The sequence below is a fragment of the Solanum verrucosum genome, unplaced genomic scaffold (genome assembly GCF_900185275.1).
Source record: "Solanum verrucosum unplaced genomic scaffold, falcon-dt-bn FXZP01000261.1, whole genome shotgun sequence".
In the NCBI taxonomy this organism is placed as follows: domain Eukaryota; kingdom Viridiplantae; phylum Streptophyta; class Magnoliopsida; order Solanales; family Solanaceae; genus Solanum; species Solanum verrucosum.
The window spans coordinates 12,733,029-12,750,438 of NW_026019969.1; the positions used below are offsets into that span (position 1 = coordinate 12,733,029).

The 17,410-nt window shown below is 34.2% G+C and overlaps 2 protein-coding genes across 2 annotated transcripts in view; both read right to left on the reverse strand.

Annotated features, from left to right (window-relative positions):
* LOC125816272 (thioredoxin M3, chloroplastic-like) overlaps window positions 1-3,713 on the reverse strand; it is a 5,405-nt gene extending 1,692 nt beyond the window's left edge. Inside the window, exon 1 of the mRNA XM_049495856.1 lies at window positions 3,430-3,713. Coding sequence (XP_049351813.1) covers window positions 3,430-3,652 — 223 coding nt within the window. The 5' untranslated portion in view covers window positions 3,653-3,713. The remainder of the gene's footprint in view (window positions 1-3,429) is intronic.
* A 1,475-nt stretch (window positions 3,714-5,188) lies between these two features.
* Window positions 5,189-9,557, reverse strand: LOC125815739 (methylcrotonoyl-CoA carboxylase beta chain, mitochondrial). Its single transcript, XM_049495287.1, has 10 exons — window positions 9,317-9,557; window positions 9,080-9,199; window positions 7,854-8,288; window positions 7,621-7,711; window positions 7,248-7,480; window positions 6,985-7,149; window positions 6,262-6,336; window positions 5,882-6,013; window positions 5,544-5,600; window positions 5,189-5,467 (listed from the first exon to the last, which is right to left on the reverse strand). The coding sequence occupies exons 1-10, from the start codon at window positions 9,515-9,517 to the stop codon at window positions 5,264-5,266; spliced, it is 1,713 nt and encodes a 570-aa protein (XP_049351244.1). The 5' UTR covers window positions 9,518-9,557; the 3' UTR covers window positions 5,189-5,263.
* Between the last annotated feature and the right edge of the window lie 7,853 nt (window positions 9,558-17,410).

The window sequence follows — 17,410 nt, forward strand, 5'->3', positions numbered from 1 at the left end:
CGGTAAGGGCAACACACGTAGAGCCGTCAATATGGGCTAGGCATGTTGGGCCGGCCTGGCCTAACCCGGGATTTAATAGGTTGGGTTAAAAATTTTGGAGCCCATTTAAAAAAAGGGCTTTTTAGCCCGGCCTGAATAAGCCTGCTAATTTGTGGGGCTTGAGAAATATAGGTAGGGCCGGCCCGTGGGCTAATACAAATTAATTAAAAAATATAATATAATATTAAAATTTAAAATTAAAGAGATCCAAACTCAAAATCTATTTAAAGTTTTTTAGGAAATCACTAAGTATAGTAGTTGCATCCGCCATGAAAATGTCCAAACACTTGTTGCTACTCGAAACTGGTTACATGGTTTTTTTCAAACTAGTAATATATTTTTGTGTACATTTAAATATTATTTCAATTTAGTTATTTTTTAATATTTAACTAATTGAAACCCATATAAATTGCATATGAAAATGAAGATGTTAAGACAACTTCCACAAGTTGATTCAGATATGCTTGATGAAGATGATCATGAAGTGTTAATACACATAGGTTTCATGAAGTGTTAGATACGCCATAAGTTTCATGATTTTTTAAGGAGTTTATTTTTTACATTTTTATGGTTGGAATATTGTCATATTTTTTGTGTTTTATTGTGATCATTGCAAAACAGTTAGGTTAATATTTCTATTTAGATATTTATACTTTTACTTGAAAAAAACTTAATAAATATTATAAAGATAATTTTATTTGTGGATTTGATTAACAAGTAGTAACATTAACACCATGTAATATTGTTTTATTGATATTTATGATAATATTTTTAAATTATAATTTATAATTTAATTTAATAATTATAAAAAAATATATAACTTCTAAAAAAGTGGGCTGGCCCGTCAAGCCTTTAGCCCACGTACTTGTGGGTTGGGCCGACCGTTTTCTGGCCCACACCAAAAATGGGCTAGCCTGGCCTGACCCGTAAAATGTCAAAGCCTGTATGGGTTAGCTCGGATGGGGTGGGCTAGCCCATATTGACAGCTCTATGTACTGGACATCCATATCTCTAGTAAGGTTGCAAAATGAGAGAACGGATGATATTTGAGCATTATTCCTGCTCCTTGTTATGATAATATTTTAGCAAATGCATAACATTTTTTTTTTATAACCGAGAAATCCGTCTGTGACCCGCCGCCCTTTAGACCAATCACAGCCTTCTAAACTCGGTGGATAATGGGCCCGACCCTCTACCCTTCTCCACTTAAATACCGGGCTTCGCTTTGCATGCTGTGGGGTTTGAACCTGCGACCTACGTCACAAATCCTCCACCTTTTGGCACTCAAGTAACTTCTTTATTACAGATAGCAGTATAACCTCAACGTACTAAATCTCTTTAATACTCCAGAGAGACCAAGTATTCTGCAACTGAGCACTTAGATTCCCAAGGCAGACCACTAAGAATAAGCCTAATGCAAAGAAACCTAAACAAGTAAACATATCCGAAAAAAAAGGGAAAAGAAGGCCACACAGAACATAACTGATTATGTAAAAAAAAAAAAACGCAAGAGACCAACATATGCTCGACACCCATCTTGTTTTTATTGCTAAAAGGTTATAATATTGATAATCCAGTAACCAGAAGGTGCTGCAGAAAATTTGCAGAGGAGTAATACTACTGACAAAGTAAAGAACAGAAAAAAAATCTTCCATGGCTTATGTGACATTTGCAGTGGCCATGCTACACCAAAAAACAGTATAGAGATACATCTGTACTTAATTTTCGACTGCCTAATACCCATACAAAAGAAATGGAGAAGTTTGAAATGAAAACAATTAGACTGATAAAGCACATCTCAAGGTGTTCCCGTTAAGGGGCTCATAAGCTCCAAATAAGATGCACCTAGACCTCAAACATTTGGTCTTTTTTTATGATTGTTCTCTGCTAGGAGTTTACTCAAACATAAAAGTATGGTAACAAGTCTCAATTGAAATCCGTTCAGGATAAAGAAAACACATTAGTTTTGGACCTTGCAGTGATATACTGTTAGTGATACTCATATTTATTTCCACATGCAAAATAGCATTTGGTGATACTTTTTATATCGAGGATTTCAAATCAACAGAATTCGCACATGCAGCCTGAGATAATTTAGACAGTGATGCAAATATTTCAGCAAGAGGACATATGTTGCATTCCCCAAAAAGGTTCCCCATGCTTTCTACCTAATCCAACTAGCCTGCTAAGAGAACAGGTAACATTCAATTTGATATGCCAATCATTGTGAAAAAACTCTTGTGTAACTGGAGTGGAATTACAAGAAGTAGATATGAGCTGCAAAGTAATACCACATGTAATGACATAGACAATATGGAGAAATAGGAACAGAAGAGCCTTAGATGATATGGAGCTCTTTTCTTCTTCTTTTTAAACTGCTGGAGCACATAAAGCATTCCAATTCATTGGTAGAAAGAAATAGTTCTGGTTAGCATCTTTATATACTTCTTGTATGGTGGAGGTCAAAAAACTTTTGCAACAGAATATTTTTATTTATTTACTATTTATTGATGAGCAAAGAAATCTCGACTCATTTACAAACAGAAAACCAGAAAAGAACTGTTGCCAACTAGACCAGGCCAAGACATATCTAGGCAATGGCAAGTGGTCAATATAAGTATTCCAGAAGTAACTCTCAAAATATTGGTATAACAAGTTTGGATGAGAATAAAGCAAAAAAATAACCAGAACGAGTTAGATTTATCCGAACTGCATTTCTCATCCTCATACAAAATCACTAATAACTGTAGTCTCATTAGATACCTAAGATTTTAAGCATTCTTAGAACTTATAACACAGTGATGGTTTCATTACAAGGCTTGAAGATAGTAGAAAAGCTCATACAATCCCTGCTTATAAAGCTCCATCTATAATTTCGAAATAAAAGCAGGTTGGCTACTTCATTGGCACAACGTACTACCACAAGTTTTGGTGCATCGCAGCATCACCGAGGAAGAAATAATTATTTTCAGATCTATTACCAAGTAGAGATCCATGATAGGAAAGCCTACTGATTCCATTTTACCGAATTTACTGTACGAATTTGAGTATTTCGCACCGTACACAGCTTAGACGACCAGAAATAAAAGAAGGAAAACGGAGTCCAAACAAATGTAGAACTACTTTCAAATATTAACAATCATGATCCGAGAGATATTCCACTAATTTTTCAGATTCAGCCATTAATATTTAACCTGAGGACCTACTCTTAGACCAGATCGAAGCAATTTTATCATATATTTCAAATCGATGAAACACATTAATCACAACAATCAACTTCAAATCGGCGAATCAAACTCAATTCCTTCATATTTTCACCAGCATAACCACAAAATACGCAATAAAAAGTACGTATCACCAGAAAAATAAACATAAAATACGAGATATTACCTTGGGTATCGCGGAGACAGAAAACGCGCAGAGACGAAGGAGAAGAGGTTTTCCATGTTCCAAAGCCCTTATTGTTCTCAACTGAGAGACCGATTCGAACATTCTGGTGCTGCTTACACTTGTATGGCAAGTTACAGAGCTCGCGGTATTGCAGAGACAAAGAGCGTGAGAGAGAAGACTGAGCGTTGGAGTAAGGAGTAGCACAGCTCGCACTCGCAGCCATTTGCAACAAAGGCAATGCAGAGAGATCTCTCCAAATTTTTATACTTATTAGCCAATCACATTCTATATATGAGTCTTTTGGCAGGTGGAAATTTAAGGATAGTAATAATAATCTCCGAGATAAACTTTGGAATTAATTTTGTTCTCATATTTCATTTAAGGTATTACCTAATTTCGGAATTATTTTATTTTATAATTTATAATTAGAATAAAATAATTTTCCAATTCACGAGATATTCTTGCTCGACTATAAAAACAAAAAAAAAATCCCTTTATTTAAAATTTTCAAAATTGAAATTGAAGTTATGTTTAAATAAAGTAATTACTCCCTTGTCCTATTTTATGTGACCATTTTCCTTTTTAGCCCATTTAAAAAAGAATATAATTTTACTATAATTAAAAATAATTTAACTTTAAAGTTCTCCTTGTTATCCTAATGAAATTAATCTCAACCACGTAAATATCAAAGATTGTTTTAAAAAATGACAAATTTAAAATATTTTTTTAAAAAAAAATACTATGTCAAATCAAAAAATATCACGTAAAATGATGAGATGGGAAATAATAAAATTATGGTGGCAATACGCTTATCTAAAATGGAGAATGAGTAGAGCACGGAAGTTTTATTAGCTGTTTAAGTGCGGCAATTGGGCAAGTTAAAGAGTGAAGTCAAGAAAAACGTGATTTTTGTTATGGAACGAGGATAATGACTGCCACTAGCCACTCACCAATCTGTCATTTTCTTTTTATGTTTGTGGGGTTATGGATAAGGATAGGTATTTTATGATATGACCACCAAACCTGGAATACAAAAAATATCTTTTCTTATTTCCATTTTGGCAGTTTCCCTAGTATTGCCACCTTTCATTACCTAACCTCATCATTATTCTTTTATTATTATATACGCAATAAAAAAAAATGATCTCTTTGGCAAAGATAACCTTTTTAGAAATAAATAAAACAGTACCCAAAATTGAAAAAAGAAAATAATAGTACCAAACTACCAAAAATTGGAGACCACAAACGACGCCTTATCCATTAGGTTCACGGGCGCTGTTGTATCACTTATTAATGTCAACTATGTTTTTCAGAAAATTTATGCAAGATAATCTCACGCTATTTGTTGATGTTATTTCCCCAAGTACAAGTTAAATCCAATTCTGGCTACTGTCCTTCGCATTAATGGATTTTAATATTATACTTGGAAATTAAATTCGTTTATGATCACTGAGGCGTGAATATTGAAGGGATTAAGCTTCTTTTCTCTCCATGTTTTGTAGGCACTTTAGTATCAAGTGTTTCTTTTCTCATTTTAATGCAGTCAGTAATTTAAAAGCAGCCACGGAACCACAGTTATTAGCTCCCAGAACCAATTACAATAATAAAGAAACATAACTTCATCGGACTATGACTGCACGCTCAACCTAATCCAACTATTTCTTTTTGTAAATCATTGAGTTTCTCGTCCTTAGCATGGAACCAATTTACCTTTTCTTTGACAACTTACAACTTATTGTAACCTAGCTGATTATGCGGTTGGAGTTTCTGTTGTTTAGTCAACAACCCTCAGGGCCCAGGCAGCAACATCTTTCTTTAGCTTGAGCTTCCAATGTTACATTCTGAACACACCATATTTTGTAGCTTCTGGTCCACGATTCAAGGTAGCAGAGATGCAAAGGCTCAACATTCTCCTCGTGTCTGCTGGATCAATTATGCCATCATCCCAAAGCCTAGATGTGGCATAATATGGGCTGCCCTCTCGGTCATACGCCTCTACAACTTCCGCCTTGAACTTTTCTTCCTCTTCCTTTGTCCACTGCAACACAATCATGTCAATTACTGGACACAATGAAAATGATATATATATATATATATAGGCATCAATGTCTTACCTGAATTCCCCTCTTTTTCTTGGTGGCTCTCTCTACTTGAGCAAGGACTCCAGCAGCCTTATAAATCCATGATTAAAATGAGAATTACAAGAGTCCACTAAAGTAACAATAATTACTACGCATAGCAACATATTCAGAATTTGGGAAGGGGCTAATGCTTTCACAGATAAGCATTGCTTTTCATTCACACTATTCAAGCAACACAAAGAACATACCAATCAAATGCATCTAGCAAAAATCATTTGGGTTCAAATAAGTAGAACTAGTAAAAGTAAAGCAATGTCATCATGCATATAGATATTGAGTTAGTTGGAAGCAATGTGTCACAGAAGAGATACCTGAGGGCCTCCCATTACAGATATTCGAGCATTTGGCCAGAAGAACATGAAATTTGGACTATATGCACGTCCACACATTGCATAATTGCCAGCTCCAAAGCTTCCACCAATAACTACTGTGATCTTGGGAACCTGATACCATATATTTGCAAGAAATGTTAATTTCTTCAGAATATTCCTCAACAATAAGACTGAAATCATTACTTTAATAGAGGACAGCTTAAATGATCGAAGTAAAGTACTGATAAATTGAATCATAGAGTATGGATAGTTGCTATGAAGACTCAGAGTTCCACAAAATGTTCTGATGATACTTTGCCAGCTTGAGTTCAAAGGCCAAAATAAATCCAAATTTATGACATTTCTAAGTTGAAGCTTACCTTCGCACAAGAGACTGCCATAACCATTTTAGCTCCAGCTTTGGCAATACCACTTGCCTCAGATTTGGACCCAACCTACCAAATTAATTAACATCTTAACCTCATTTTCAAGACAGGCCTGTATCCAAATGAAAATCTCCAAATAAAACATAGCTAAGAAGCACATTTTTTCAGATTTCCGAAATCTAAACCCATTGTGAGATGCCAACCAGAAATACCCCTGAAATCACATAAACCACTCATTCCTCCCTATAGCATCTGACCACCCAACCAACTGAATGTGTTTCAAGATGCTGATAGAATTTTAAGTCAGACTGTCTCTAAAATAGACTAATATCCTTTTTCTGCTTCTGTTCCTTTTGTTCTTTCATTAGGAAGTAATGGCTTTCAAATCACATGTGAAACATGGCTCAGATGTATATAGGCTATAAAAAGTGACAGGTCATGTAAAAGAAACAGATAATTTTGATTAATCCTTGTACAAATTTTGCTAAAGCCTTGCAAGATTCATCATTAAGTGTTTCATTATGTACCATAAATATCCATCTATGGGATATCAGTAAGTAGTTATTTCACATGAATATACAACCACTTGTCATGAGGAACTAGAGCAGGTTGGATTGAGTTTACTTGCTTTCCCCCCCTAGTTATAGTCAATAGCAATTGATTAAAGCAAGTTTGTATCAAACACTTATATCACAGGAGGAGAAAAAAAATGCTTACCATAAATCCAGTAATATTCTGAAGGAAGATCAGAGGAATGTTACGTTGAGTACACAATTCAATAAAGTGTGCCCCTTTCTGAGCAGATTCCATAAACAGTATCCCATTGTTTCCAAGGATCCCTACTGGCTGTCCACAAATTCTTCCAAATCCAGTCACAAGTGTCTGTATGTATCAACGAGTACGCTCAGAAAACAAATGAATAAATAACTGAAGACAAATGAGAGACAGCTGTGATTGGTTAAGGAATAAAAAGGCCTCACAGTGCCATACAGTTTCTTGAATTCATCAAATTCACTTCCATCGAGAATGCGAGCAATAATTGAACGAACATCAAAGGGCTGTTTGAGGTCTGTTGGTGCAATGGTGCGAAGTTCTTTCACGTCATACAGAGGTTCTTTATAATCAGCTCTAGTTTGTCCAGATACTTCTGGACCACCAGCCATGTGCAGGTTCTTAACAATATCCCTTCCTATAGCAAGGGCATGCAGTTCATCTGCAACACAGGATATTAGATGCCATCATTGTATCAGATAGCATCAAGATCGGCAGAAGACACCACGAGCATAAATCAAAAGTATGAATCCAGGAAATGGAAATACAATCTGAAAGATTAATAGTGTGAGGAGATTTTACCATGGGCAAAGTAGTCAGAAACCCCTGATGTCTTACAATGCACAGTTGCACCTCCAAGGTCTTCTGCAGAAACTTCCTCACCAGTTGCTGCCTGATAAAAGTTTTCTATCAGATAGACATTATGCTCACAGAATGCAGTTAACTGAATTAGTAAAATCTCTAATGATTTATAAATCTTAATTATAGTAAAAGATATAAATGTTTTACAGAGAAAAAGAAGGTTAACTACTAACCTTTACAAGAGGAGGTCCAGCCAAAAATATGGTACCATTCCCTTTGACCATGACGCTCTCATCAGCCATTGCAGGAATGTAAGCTCCTCCAGCAGTACAAGAACCTAACACCAGTGCAATTTGAGGAATACCTTCAGAGGACATCACAGCTTGATTGTAAAATATTCTCCCAAAATTTTCTTTGTCAGGAAAAACCTCGGCTTGCTTTGGAAGGAAAGCACCACCACTATCAACAAGATATATACATGGTAGTTTGCATTGAGCTGCAATCTCTTGTGCCCTGAGATGTTTCTTGACAGTTATTGGAAAGTAACTTCCACCTTTGACTGTAGGATCATTTGCCACCAACATACAGAGTCTCTTATGTATTGTTCCAATTCCTATAACTATCCCACCAGAAGGTAATGACTCTTGGTACAATTCATGACCCGCAAGCTAAATTCTCCATAATTTTAGAGCAAGAAAAATACATATCAGGATACTTTCTGAATAGAATTTAAACAAAAACAAGTATACTCAGCCCCAATCACAGAGATCAATAAACGAAGACAAATGGTATTTTTATGCTTGAAGTGCAGGCAGCATTCTCAAGTACCCAATTTATCAGAAAGGGGTCATAGTAGACATCTACTCTCAAATATTTTGCATAAACTCAAGTATATTAGTTCCTCAAGACAGTGAGTAATTACCATGTGTATCTTATGAAATTCATGATTCAGCTCAAGAGAACTCGAGAATGAACAAGCTGGATCAAGTGTGCTAGCTGAATGATGCTAATCACACAAACAGTAGTTTTACTATCTGGCTCCTTTCACCTTAGATTACGATAAAAACCCAGCAAGAAAACAAACAGCAAAACTGATTCACTGAATCCAACTTTAACCTAGAAGGGAAGGGAAAGTTCTGTGCCTTCTACTTCACTGTGAATATGAAAAGATAGTTCGGCGTCATACCATCCTATATGACAGTATAAGTACTTAAGCAGGCTCCTATTTAGTTATGAATAAGATTACTGTTATCAGCCTCATATCATTCACAATATCAATATATTAACTTGTAGAATTTGCAAAGTCTTTTTGCTCATGTGAATCCTACCAATGAATGCAACTGACTTGTTAGTGTATTTCACAAGCAGATATTTCGTTAGAAGATAAGCAACAGTACTTTTAACAAACAAAATTGTAATTGGTTGAAAGTGTAAGAGCTCAGGAAAACAAAAAATTAACCTGACAAAGCTCAAGGAATGAAGAGCCAGGGTCAATAAGGCGATCAATCCTCTCTCTAGGAAGAAGCTTATTCCTACTCCGATGCCTCTTCACAGCTTCTGGTCCTCCTCCTTCCATAACCTAACAACACAACACAAAACAAATTCACAATTGAAACAATCACATCTCGAAGTAAATAGAAACATCTAGAACCATTATATAACTGAGAATGTAAAAGAGGAAACCAGAAAAAATAACCTTGAGAATGTGAGAATGAAGCTGTGAAACAAGTTCATCCATGACCTTTGAGTTTCGTGTATACGAATCGGAGTTCCGGTCGAGAGTGTCGTGTAGGATTCCGATGGAGCTATTTCGGGTCGAAATGAGAGTAGTTGGGTACATCCGCCATGGAATCAAGCATTGTGAAGCTAATCTCCTCGTAGTCCAAATTCGCAGCATTCTCTTTGATTGCCTTTTTTTTTTTCTTTCCTTTTAGTTTGGACTTTGGATTAGAAGTTTTTTTAAGTTATATATAGGAGACTCCTTGGGCAGCTACAGACTACAGTATAATGCATATCCGATCCTCCGTGGACGCGCCTCAGCAAGTAGATAAAACGTGCACGACTTTGGGGATAAATAAATTAAGAGAAAATTACACCAATACAAGAATTTTAAAAAAGAGTTTATAACTACGTTTTAAAAAAAAAACATAAATATTAGGGTTTGGCTATATTTTTGTAATGAAACTAGTTTAAATGATAAATTATCTATAATATTCCGAAATTATCCTTATTTGCCATCTTTTATTATACTCTGCTTTTAAAATATAAATCTCCTCTCAAAGTTTATAAAATCAAAGAAAATTTCAAGCAACAATCATCTTTGTGTGTAGCAAATCAGTGTAATTCCTGCATAAAGCATTTTTTTTTCTTCCTTTAAACTTTTGCTAATAAAAAATAATGATTAAGATACAAATTTCATGTCCTTGTATTAATTCATAAGCTATTGTACCTTTTCCAAACACGAAATTAACGTAAACTTCACCTCAAAATTTAAGAGTTCGATTGTAATTTATAAAAAATGCAAAATACAAAAACATATAGTTTCTTTTCGAGGAAAAAGAAAAGAAATAAATTGTTCTACTTTTTTATTTTCAATTTTGAAAATATATGTTCACTTAAAGCTTAAAGGGTAAATTTTGTTACTTCAACTTCTGCAATCTGCCCTAGCTAACAAATACACATTCCACAGAGTTTGATACTATTGAAATTCAGAGAGAAAAACTGTATATTTCATATTTTTGGAAAAACTTACTTACAAAGATGAATGTGTATCTATATATATACAAGTATAGAAGCTTCTAGATTTTAGACTACTCATCTAACAAACTCTAACAACTTAACTGACTAATCAAAAAAATAGTTACTATTCTAACTAACTATCGATTTACTATTCTAACTAACTATTTAGTATCTTCAATATCCCCCCTCAAGCTAGATGTATTGAAAACATTCAAAACACCTAGCTTGCTTAACAAAAAATCATGTTGAGACCTTCCTAATGCCTTGGTCAGTAGATATGCCTGTTGATCTCATGTGTTGATGTAGCAGGTTTTGATTAGGCCTCCTTGAATTTTTTCCCTAATGAAATGACAATCAATTTCAATATGCTTTGTTCTCTCATGAAAAACAGGATTTGCAGCAATTTGTAGAGCAGCTTTGCTATCACATATATAGTTGTAGGTGCATCCAACTTCATTCCAATCTCTTTGAACAAATTTGTCATCCACACTACCTTAGCAGTCAGGGCGGCTAGGCTCCTGTATTCTGCCTCTGCAGAACTGCGAGACACAATGTTTTGTTTCTTAGATTTCCAAGCTATCAGTGACTTCCCATACTTTAACAAATAACCAGTAACATATCGTCTTGTAGTAGGACATGCAGCCCAGTCTGCATCACAGAATCCTGTAAGTTGTGGCTGTTTATCAGAACTCATCAGCAATCCTAAACCTGGTGTCATCTTAATGTATTTAACAACCTTCAAGGCTGCATTCCAGTGAGATGACTTTGGCTTTTGCATAAACTGACTTAAACATTGCACAGAAAAGGCTATGTTAGGCCTAGTATTAGTGAGATACAACAACTTACCAATTAGTCTTTGATACCTGCTCACATCATCAAATAACTCATCACTATTATCTTCAAAAAAATCTGCACTAGTAAGCTTCATATTACATTCTAAAAGTGTACTTGAAGGTCTAGATCCTGCTAACCCAACCTCAGATATCAATTCTAAAGCATACTTCCGTTGGTTCATTATAATACCTTGTGTAGACCGACAAAATTCAATTCTAAGGAAATATTTTAACTCCCCCAAATCCTTGATCTTGAAATGATGATGAAGTACATGTTTAGTGTCTTGAATTAACTTGGGATCATTGCCTGTAATCAACAAGTCATCTACATAAACAAGTACAATTACCAATCATGTCCCTTTCCTTTTAGTAAACAAAGAATAGTCTAGATGACTTTGTGTATATCCGAATTGAGACAAGGCTTCAGTGAGCTTGGCATTCCATTGTCTTGAGGCCTGTTTCAAGCCATATAATGACTTGACAAGCTTGCAAACCTTTTTCTGCCCTTTGCAACTAACTTGTTCTTTTCTTTTACCACCAAATCCTTTGGGTAACTCCATATATATTTCCTCAAAAAGATCTCCTTACAAAAACGCATAGAAGACATCCATTTGATATATTATCCAATTTTCAGTAGATGTTACAACAATGATTGCCCTTACTGTCACCATTTTCACTACAGGTGAAAATGTTTCGTAATAGTCTATTCCTTCAGTCTGCCTGTACCCTTTTGCCACTAGCCTGGCCTTGAATCTGTCAACTTCCCCATTTGCCTTGTACTTAATTTTGAAGACCCATTTGCAACCTATGGCCTTCTTCCCTGGTGGTAATTGCATCACTGTCCAAGTACTATTATCCTCTAGTGCATTAATTTCCTGTCTCATAGCTTGCACCCATCTGTCATCCTTAACAGCCTCTTCATAACTTCTAGGCTCAGTTTCTATAGACATTTCAGTCATGTAGGCTTGGTATGAAGGAGATAAATGGGAATATGTTATATAGTTGGCAAATGAATAAGGATGTGAAGAATCAATCACCTGTGTAACATAATCCTTTAGCCAAACAAGTGGATGAGAAGATCTGGTAGAAGTCCTAGGTCCTACATCAGGCATAACCTCAGGGCTTAACTGTGGATTAATCTCTATATCATCATCATCAGGTACAACATCACTTTCACTACTATCTTGTTGTTGTGGATCATTCCTTAGCTGGTTAGGATCACATAACACATGATCTTGTACAACTGCTCTGAATGTGTCATGCTTTTCAATGTCATCAAAAGGAAGTTGTTGGCTTGCAAAAATTGGCATATATTGATCTTTAAGATTGCTGAATGGAAAAATAGACTCCTTAAAAATAACATCCCTATTGATTATGAATTTCTTCAGACTTAAATTGTATAAAATGTATCCCTTCTGAGTGACAGAATACCCTATCATAACACATGCATCAGCTCTAGGATTAAACTTATCATTCTTAACAAGCTTAGTTGCATAGCATAAACATCCAATGGTTCTCAAGTGATGAAGCTGTGGCTTTGCTTGATGAAATACTTCATATGGTGACTGCGTATGCAGTACCTCAGTGGGCATTCTATTTATCAGGTACACTGCTGCCAAAACACATTCACCCCAATACTTAATAAAAATGGACCCTTGAAATCTAAGAGCTCTTGCCACCTCTAGGATATGTTTGTGTTTCCTTTCGACCACTCTATTTTGTTGTGGAGTGTGAGGACAACTACTCTCATGAATAATTTCGAAAGATGTAAATAGTGTGCAATAATCTTTATTGAAAAATTCAGTGCCATTGTCTGATCTCACCTTCTTAACCTGTCTGTTAAACTGATTTTTGACCAAAGCAAGAAAAGATTTCAAAACACCAAACACATCACTTTTAAACCTCAACATGTATAACCATACTATTCTTGAATGAATAACTGATGTAGTTTGGCTATTAGGTAAGTATACCTTTCTTCCTACATTCTTATTAGAGCTACTAACAATGTCTAACATCTCAAGCTTAGAAGTCATGTGACATGTGGCTCCTGAATCAACTATCCATTTATTGCTGTTACTAATTCTGTTCTGTTCAGCATTAGCATTTACTATATCCATGTAACCATCTTCACCCGCAGATATTGAGAAAACAACAAGGTCATTGGAATTGGGATTACCTGCCATATTGGCCACTTCTGCATACTCTTCTTCTTCTTCAGCAAACAGCTGCATTATCTTCTGATACTGAGTTGGAGTATATGATTGTCTCATAGCTAAAGCCTGCAAGTTAGTTCTAACAGAATGAAGACTATTTGAACTCTTCATTCCAGAAGAACCTACAGATTTGTCCCCAAATGCATCATGCTTTAAATCTTCAACACCATTTTCAATTTGTACATTGTTTGCAATGCTTTTTCCTTTGTTCCCATTCATTCCTCTACCAGGATTTGTAGCTCCATATTCTTTATGTCCTGATTTCTTCTTAAACCTCCAGTCATCAGGGTAGCCAATGAGTTTGAAACATATGTCTCGAGTATGACCATGCATTTTACAATGATCACAAAATAAGTTCCAATTAACTTTTTTCTTTGCATAGTAACCCCCTCTACCAGTGTCTAATTCACCCCTATTTCCATTATTACGTGTGTTTCTAGAGTTGAAAGTACCTCTTCCTGCATATAAAGTTGTAGCCTCACCCATATGATTACCTGTGTGCATTTCTGAAGTACTTCTTTGGCTTTCATCAGCCATTATCATTGCGTATGCCTTACTCACACTTGGTAATGGGCTCATCATCAAGATATGGCTACGTGCATGACTGTATACTTCATTCAGCCCCATTAAAAAAGCAAACAGACGCAAGTATCTCATGTGATCTACATATATTCTAGATTTATCGCAACTACAAAATGGAGGAGGAACAAGAGCATCAAATTCATCCCACATTAACCGTATCTTAGTAAAATAAGCTGAAACATTTGAATTACCTTGGTGAATTGTACAAATCTCTCTATGAAGTTGATAGATCCTCGATCCATCGATCTTATCAAAATGTTCCTTCAGATCTGCCCATACTGTTTCTGTATCTGAAGCATAAACGATCCCACTCAATAGCTCTTTTGAGACTGTATTCATAATCCATGCAAACACGAAGGCATTGCACCTTTCCCATTGTTCCTCCAATTCGAGTGCATAATCAGTTCGTCGACATGTCCCAAGCACGAACCCCAATTTGCTCTTTGCCCTGAGGTTAATCACCATGGATCTGCTCCATAACGCATAGTTCTCTGCTTCAGTTAACTGAACTGTAGTCAATACACAGCCAGGCGTATCTGAAGGATGAAGATATAGATGATGGTTTCTCCTTGATTTAACTAACGCCAAAGTATCTGGCTCAACAACAATAGACGTACCAACAGTAGCAGGCGCATCACTCTCGTTCACCATTGCTCAAAGTAGAAGATCGATCTTCTTTGTTAATGGAAGACCCATAATCAATTTCGCTTCGTGAACCAAACAATTATTGGTTCAAAGCTTTGATACCATATTGAAATTCAAAGAGAAAAACTGTATATTTCATATTTTTGGAAAAACTTACTTACAAAGATGAATATGTATCTATATATATACAAGTATAGAAGCTTCTAGATTCTAGACTACTCATCTAACAAACTCTAACAACTTAACTGACTAATCAGAAAAACAATTACTATTCTAACTAACTATCGATTTACTATTCTAACTAACTATTTAGTATCTTCAATAAATACTATATTTTAGTATCAAGTAATCACTTATAATTCCTTGTAATCTTCTTTCGGTTTGAAATAAAATTGAGAAGTGTTTATATTGAAGAACCTAAATTTCTAATAAAATGTGGCAAATAAGGATAGTTTCGAGAAATTATGGAGAATATATCATTTAAAATAGTTTTGTTACAAAAAAATCAGAATAAGGGAGATGAATGTAATATCTCAAACCACAAGGGAGGTTATTGTTATATAGTCGAACCTGAAGGGAGGTCTCTAAAACTATCCCTAAATATTACTCATTCTATCTTCGTTCACTTTTACTTAATATATATATAACTAAATAACTTAATATTCAATTAAGTGTATCGTTTTTTTAGCATATTAATCAACACAAAAAATTTTATATCATTTATATATAACTTTATAAAAAAATTCCAAGTTCACATGTTTCAAAATTTAGCCTATATAAAGTTGCTCCCGAATGAATGGTTTGATATGTACTTAAATGGCTTTACATTTTTCTCCGCACATTAAACTTAAAATAGCATGTATAGTATTGTTCTTGGGAGGTTAAAAATATTAATTTTGAGGGGAAAAATGATGTTTAGCTAATTAGTAAAATTGTTTTTAAATGAAAGTAGAAACATTTTTTTCGTTGTTGGGAAGAAATAAAAAATTTTGCTTCTTAAAAAAAGCAGAAGCAGTAAACAAAAAAATATTTATTTCAAGAACAAAATAATTCTACCATTTATACATATTTATCGATCAATTCATTATACTTATTTATTTTTGTTGTGAATTTTTTTGTATGTAATGATTTGGTTTTGTGGAATAGTTTTTAGATTTATATTTTTGATATTTTTAAATCATCATGTTAATATTATATTGATATATAATCTATTTTTTTATTCATCTATGAATAATATTAATTGAAATTTTAAATATGTACATTTTAATTTATCAATAATAAAAATTTAATCAAAACTTTTATACTAGATATTTAAAATAATTTATCTTTGTAAAATAATTAGATTGGGAGAAAAAAGGCTATTAGTATAATAGGGGAAAATGAAATAAATATATTAGTATAAAATTGGAAAGTGGTTCCTAGTAAATTGGAAGAAAGGTTAGTGGTGAGCGGCAATTTTTTACAACTATAACTATGTAATAATCAAATAGTATATGTTTGCTTAAATGCAAATTTTTCCAATCAGAAATAACTTAACTTAAAAAGTATCCTTTTATACTTAATAAAATGATTTATCGGCACATAAATATCTAAGTATTATTATAAATTAAAATTTTCAAAAATCTTTCCTTTTTTGGTTAAACACCATGCCAAGTTAAATGAAATTCTATCTGTTCTATATTTTAGTTATTCATCATACAAAAAAAATAGTTGTCCACCTTATTAAATTAAAAAAACATTAATTAAAATTGTCTTATATTATCCTTGCAATTATTTTTTTTTGAAATTGTTTATATTAAATTTTAAAATTTCTAAGAAATTTTTTAAAAGGTGAATTTGTAAAACTATTTTTTTTTTTAATTTCTGATTTCTTAATAGGTTTGAAAAAAAGAAAGTGATATATTCATGTAGTTTTAGAAACTAAAAAACGCGTTTGACGTGGAAATTAAGCTAACCGGAAGACTCTCTAGAATTATATCACATATAAATAAGACCCTCGCTCACTCAGACTCCATAACTTCGTTTTCTTCGTCTCTAAACTCAAAATTTGCAGAGATGATCCCGAATGAGAAAACATTCTCTTGGGCGCTGCGAGAGAATAGCTTCTTTCTCTCCTTCAAACTAATAATACATTGTAGCAGGCGCCCACTTGTTCTACAACTCCTTCAAACCAAACTTAATCTTGATGAGTCCTGGCAAACGATTTCAATGAAATTCGTTCGGAAATTTAGGTATTCTTGAATTGCAAGACTTTGTAGTATTAGACTTAATTTGAATTTTGACTCAATGTATTTAAACTGGGTGTACAGCAAGTCTCAAGATCAATCAAGAAGACCAAAAAAAATAGGAGGGTTACTTCAAGTCTCAAGATCAAATCAATAAATTGTGAAAGTATTATAGTAAGTGCATGTTGTTTAAATTGTGATGATATTATTGCTTAGATTACATGCGTCCCAAGTATCACTCATCTTAGATTGTAAAACAGTTTGTTGGCATCTCATTTGTACAATTCTCCCATTAATTAGTGGACGCTCTTCTTTCTTTTGCATAGGATTTACTTTGGTCATGACAATATGTAGTTGAATAACTGACGCTAATGTAAGTTATCTTTCAAAGAGACAATGCTCTTCCCTATTGTAATGTATCCTGACTGAGGCAAGGAGAAATAGTAGTTCTGACTGAATGATTATTAGCTTGTATGTGCATCAGTTATGGTTAAAGAAGATAGTTGTGGATTTTGATATGGAAATATATGCATAGACCATAGTAACATCTAGA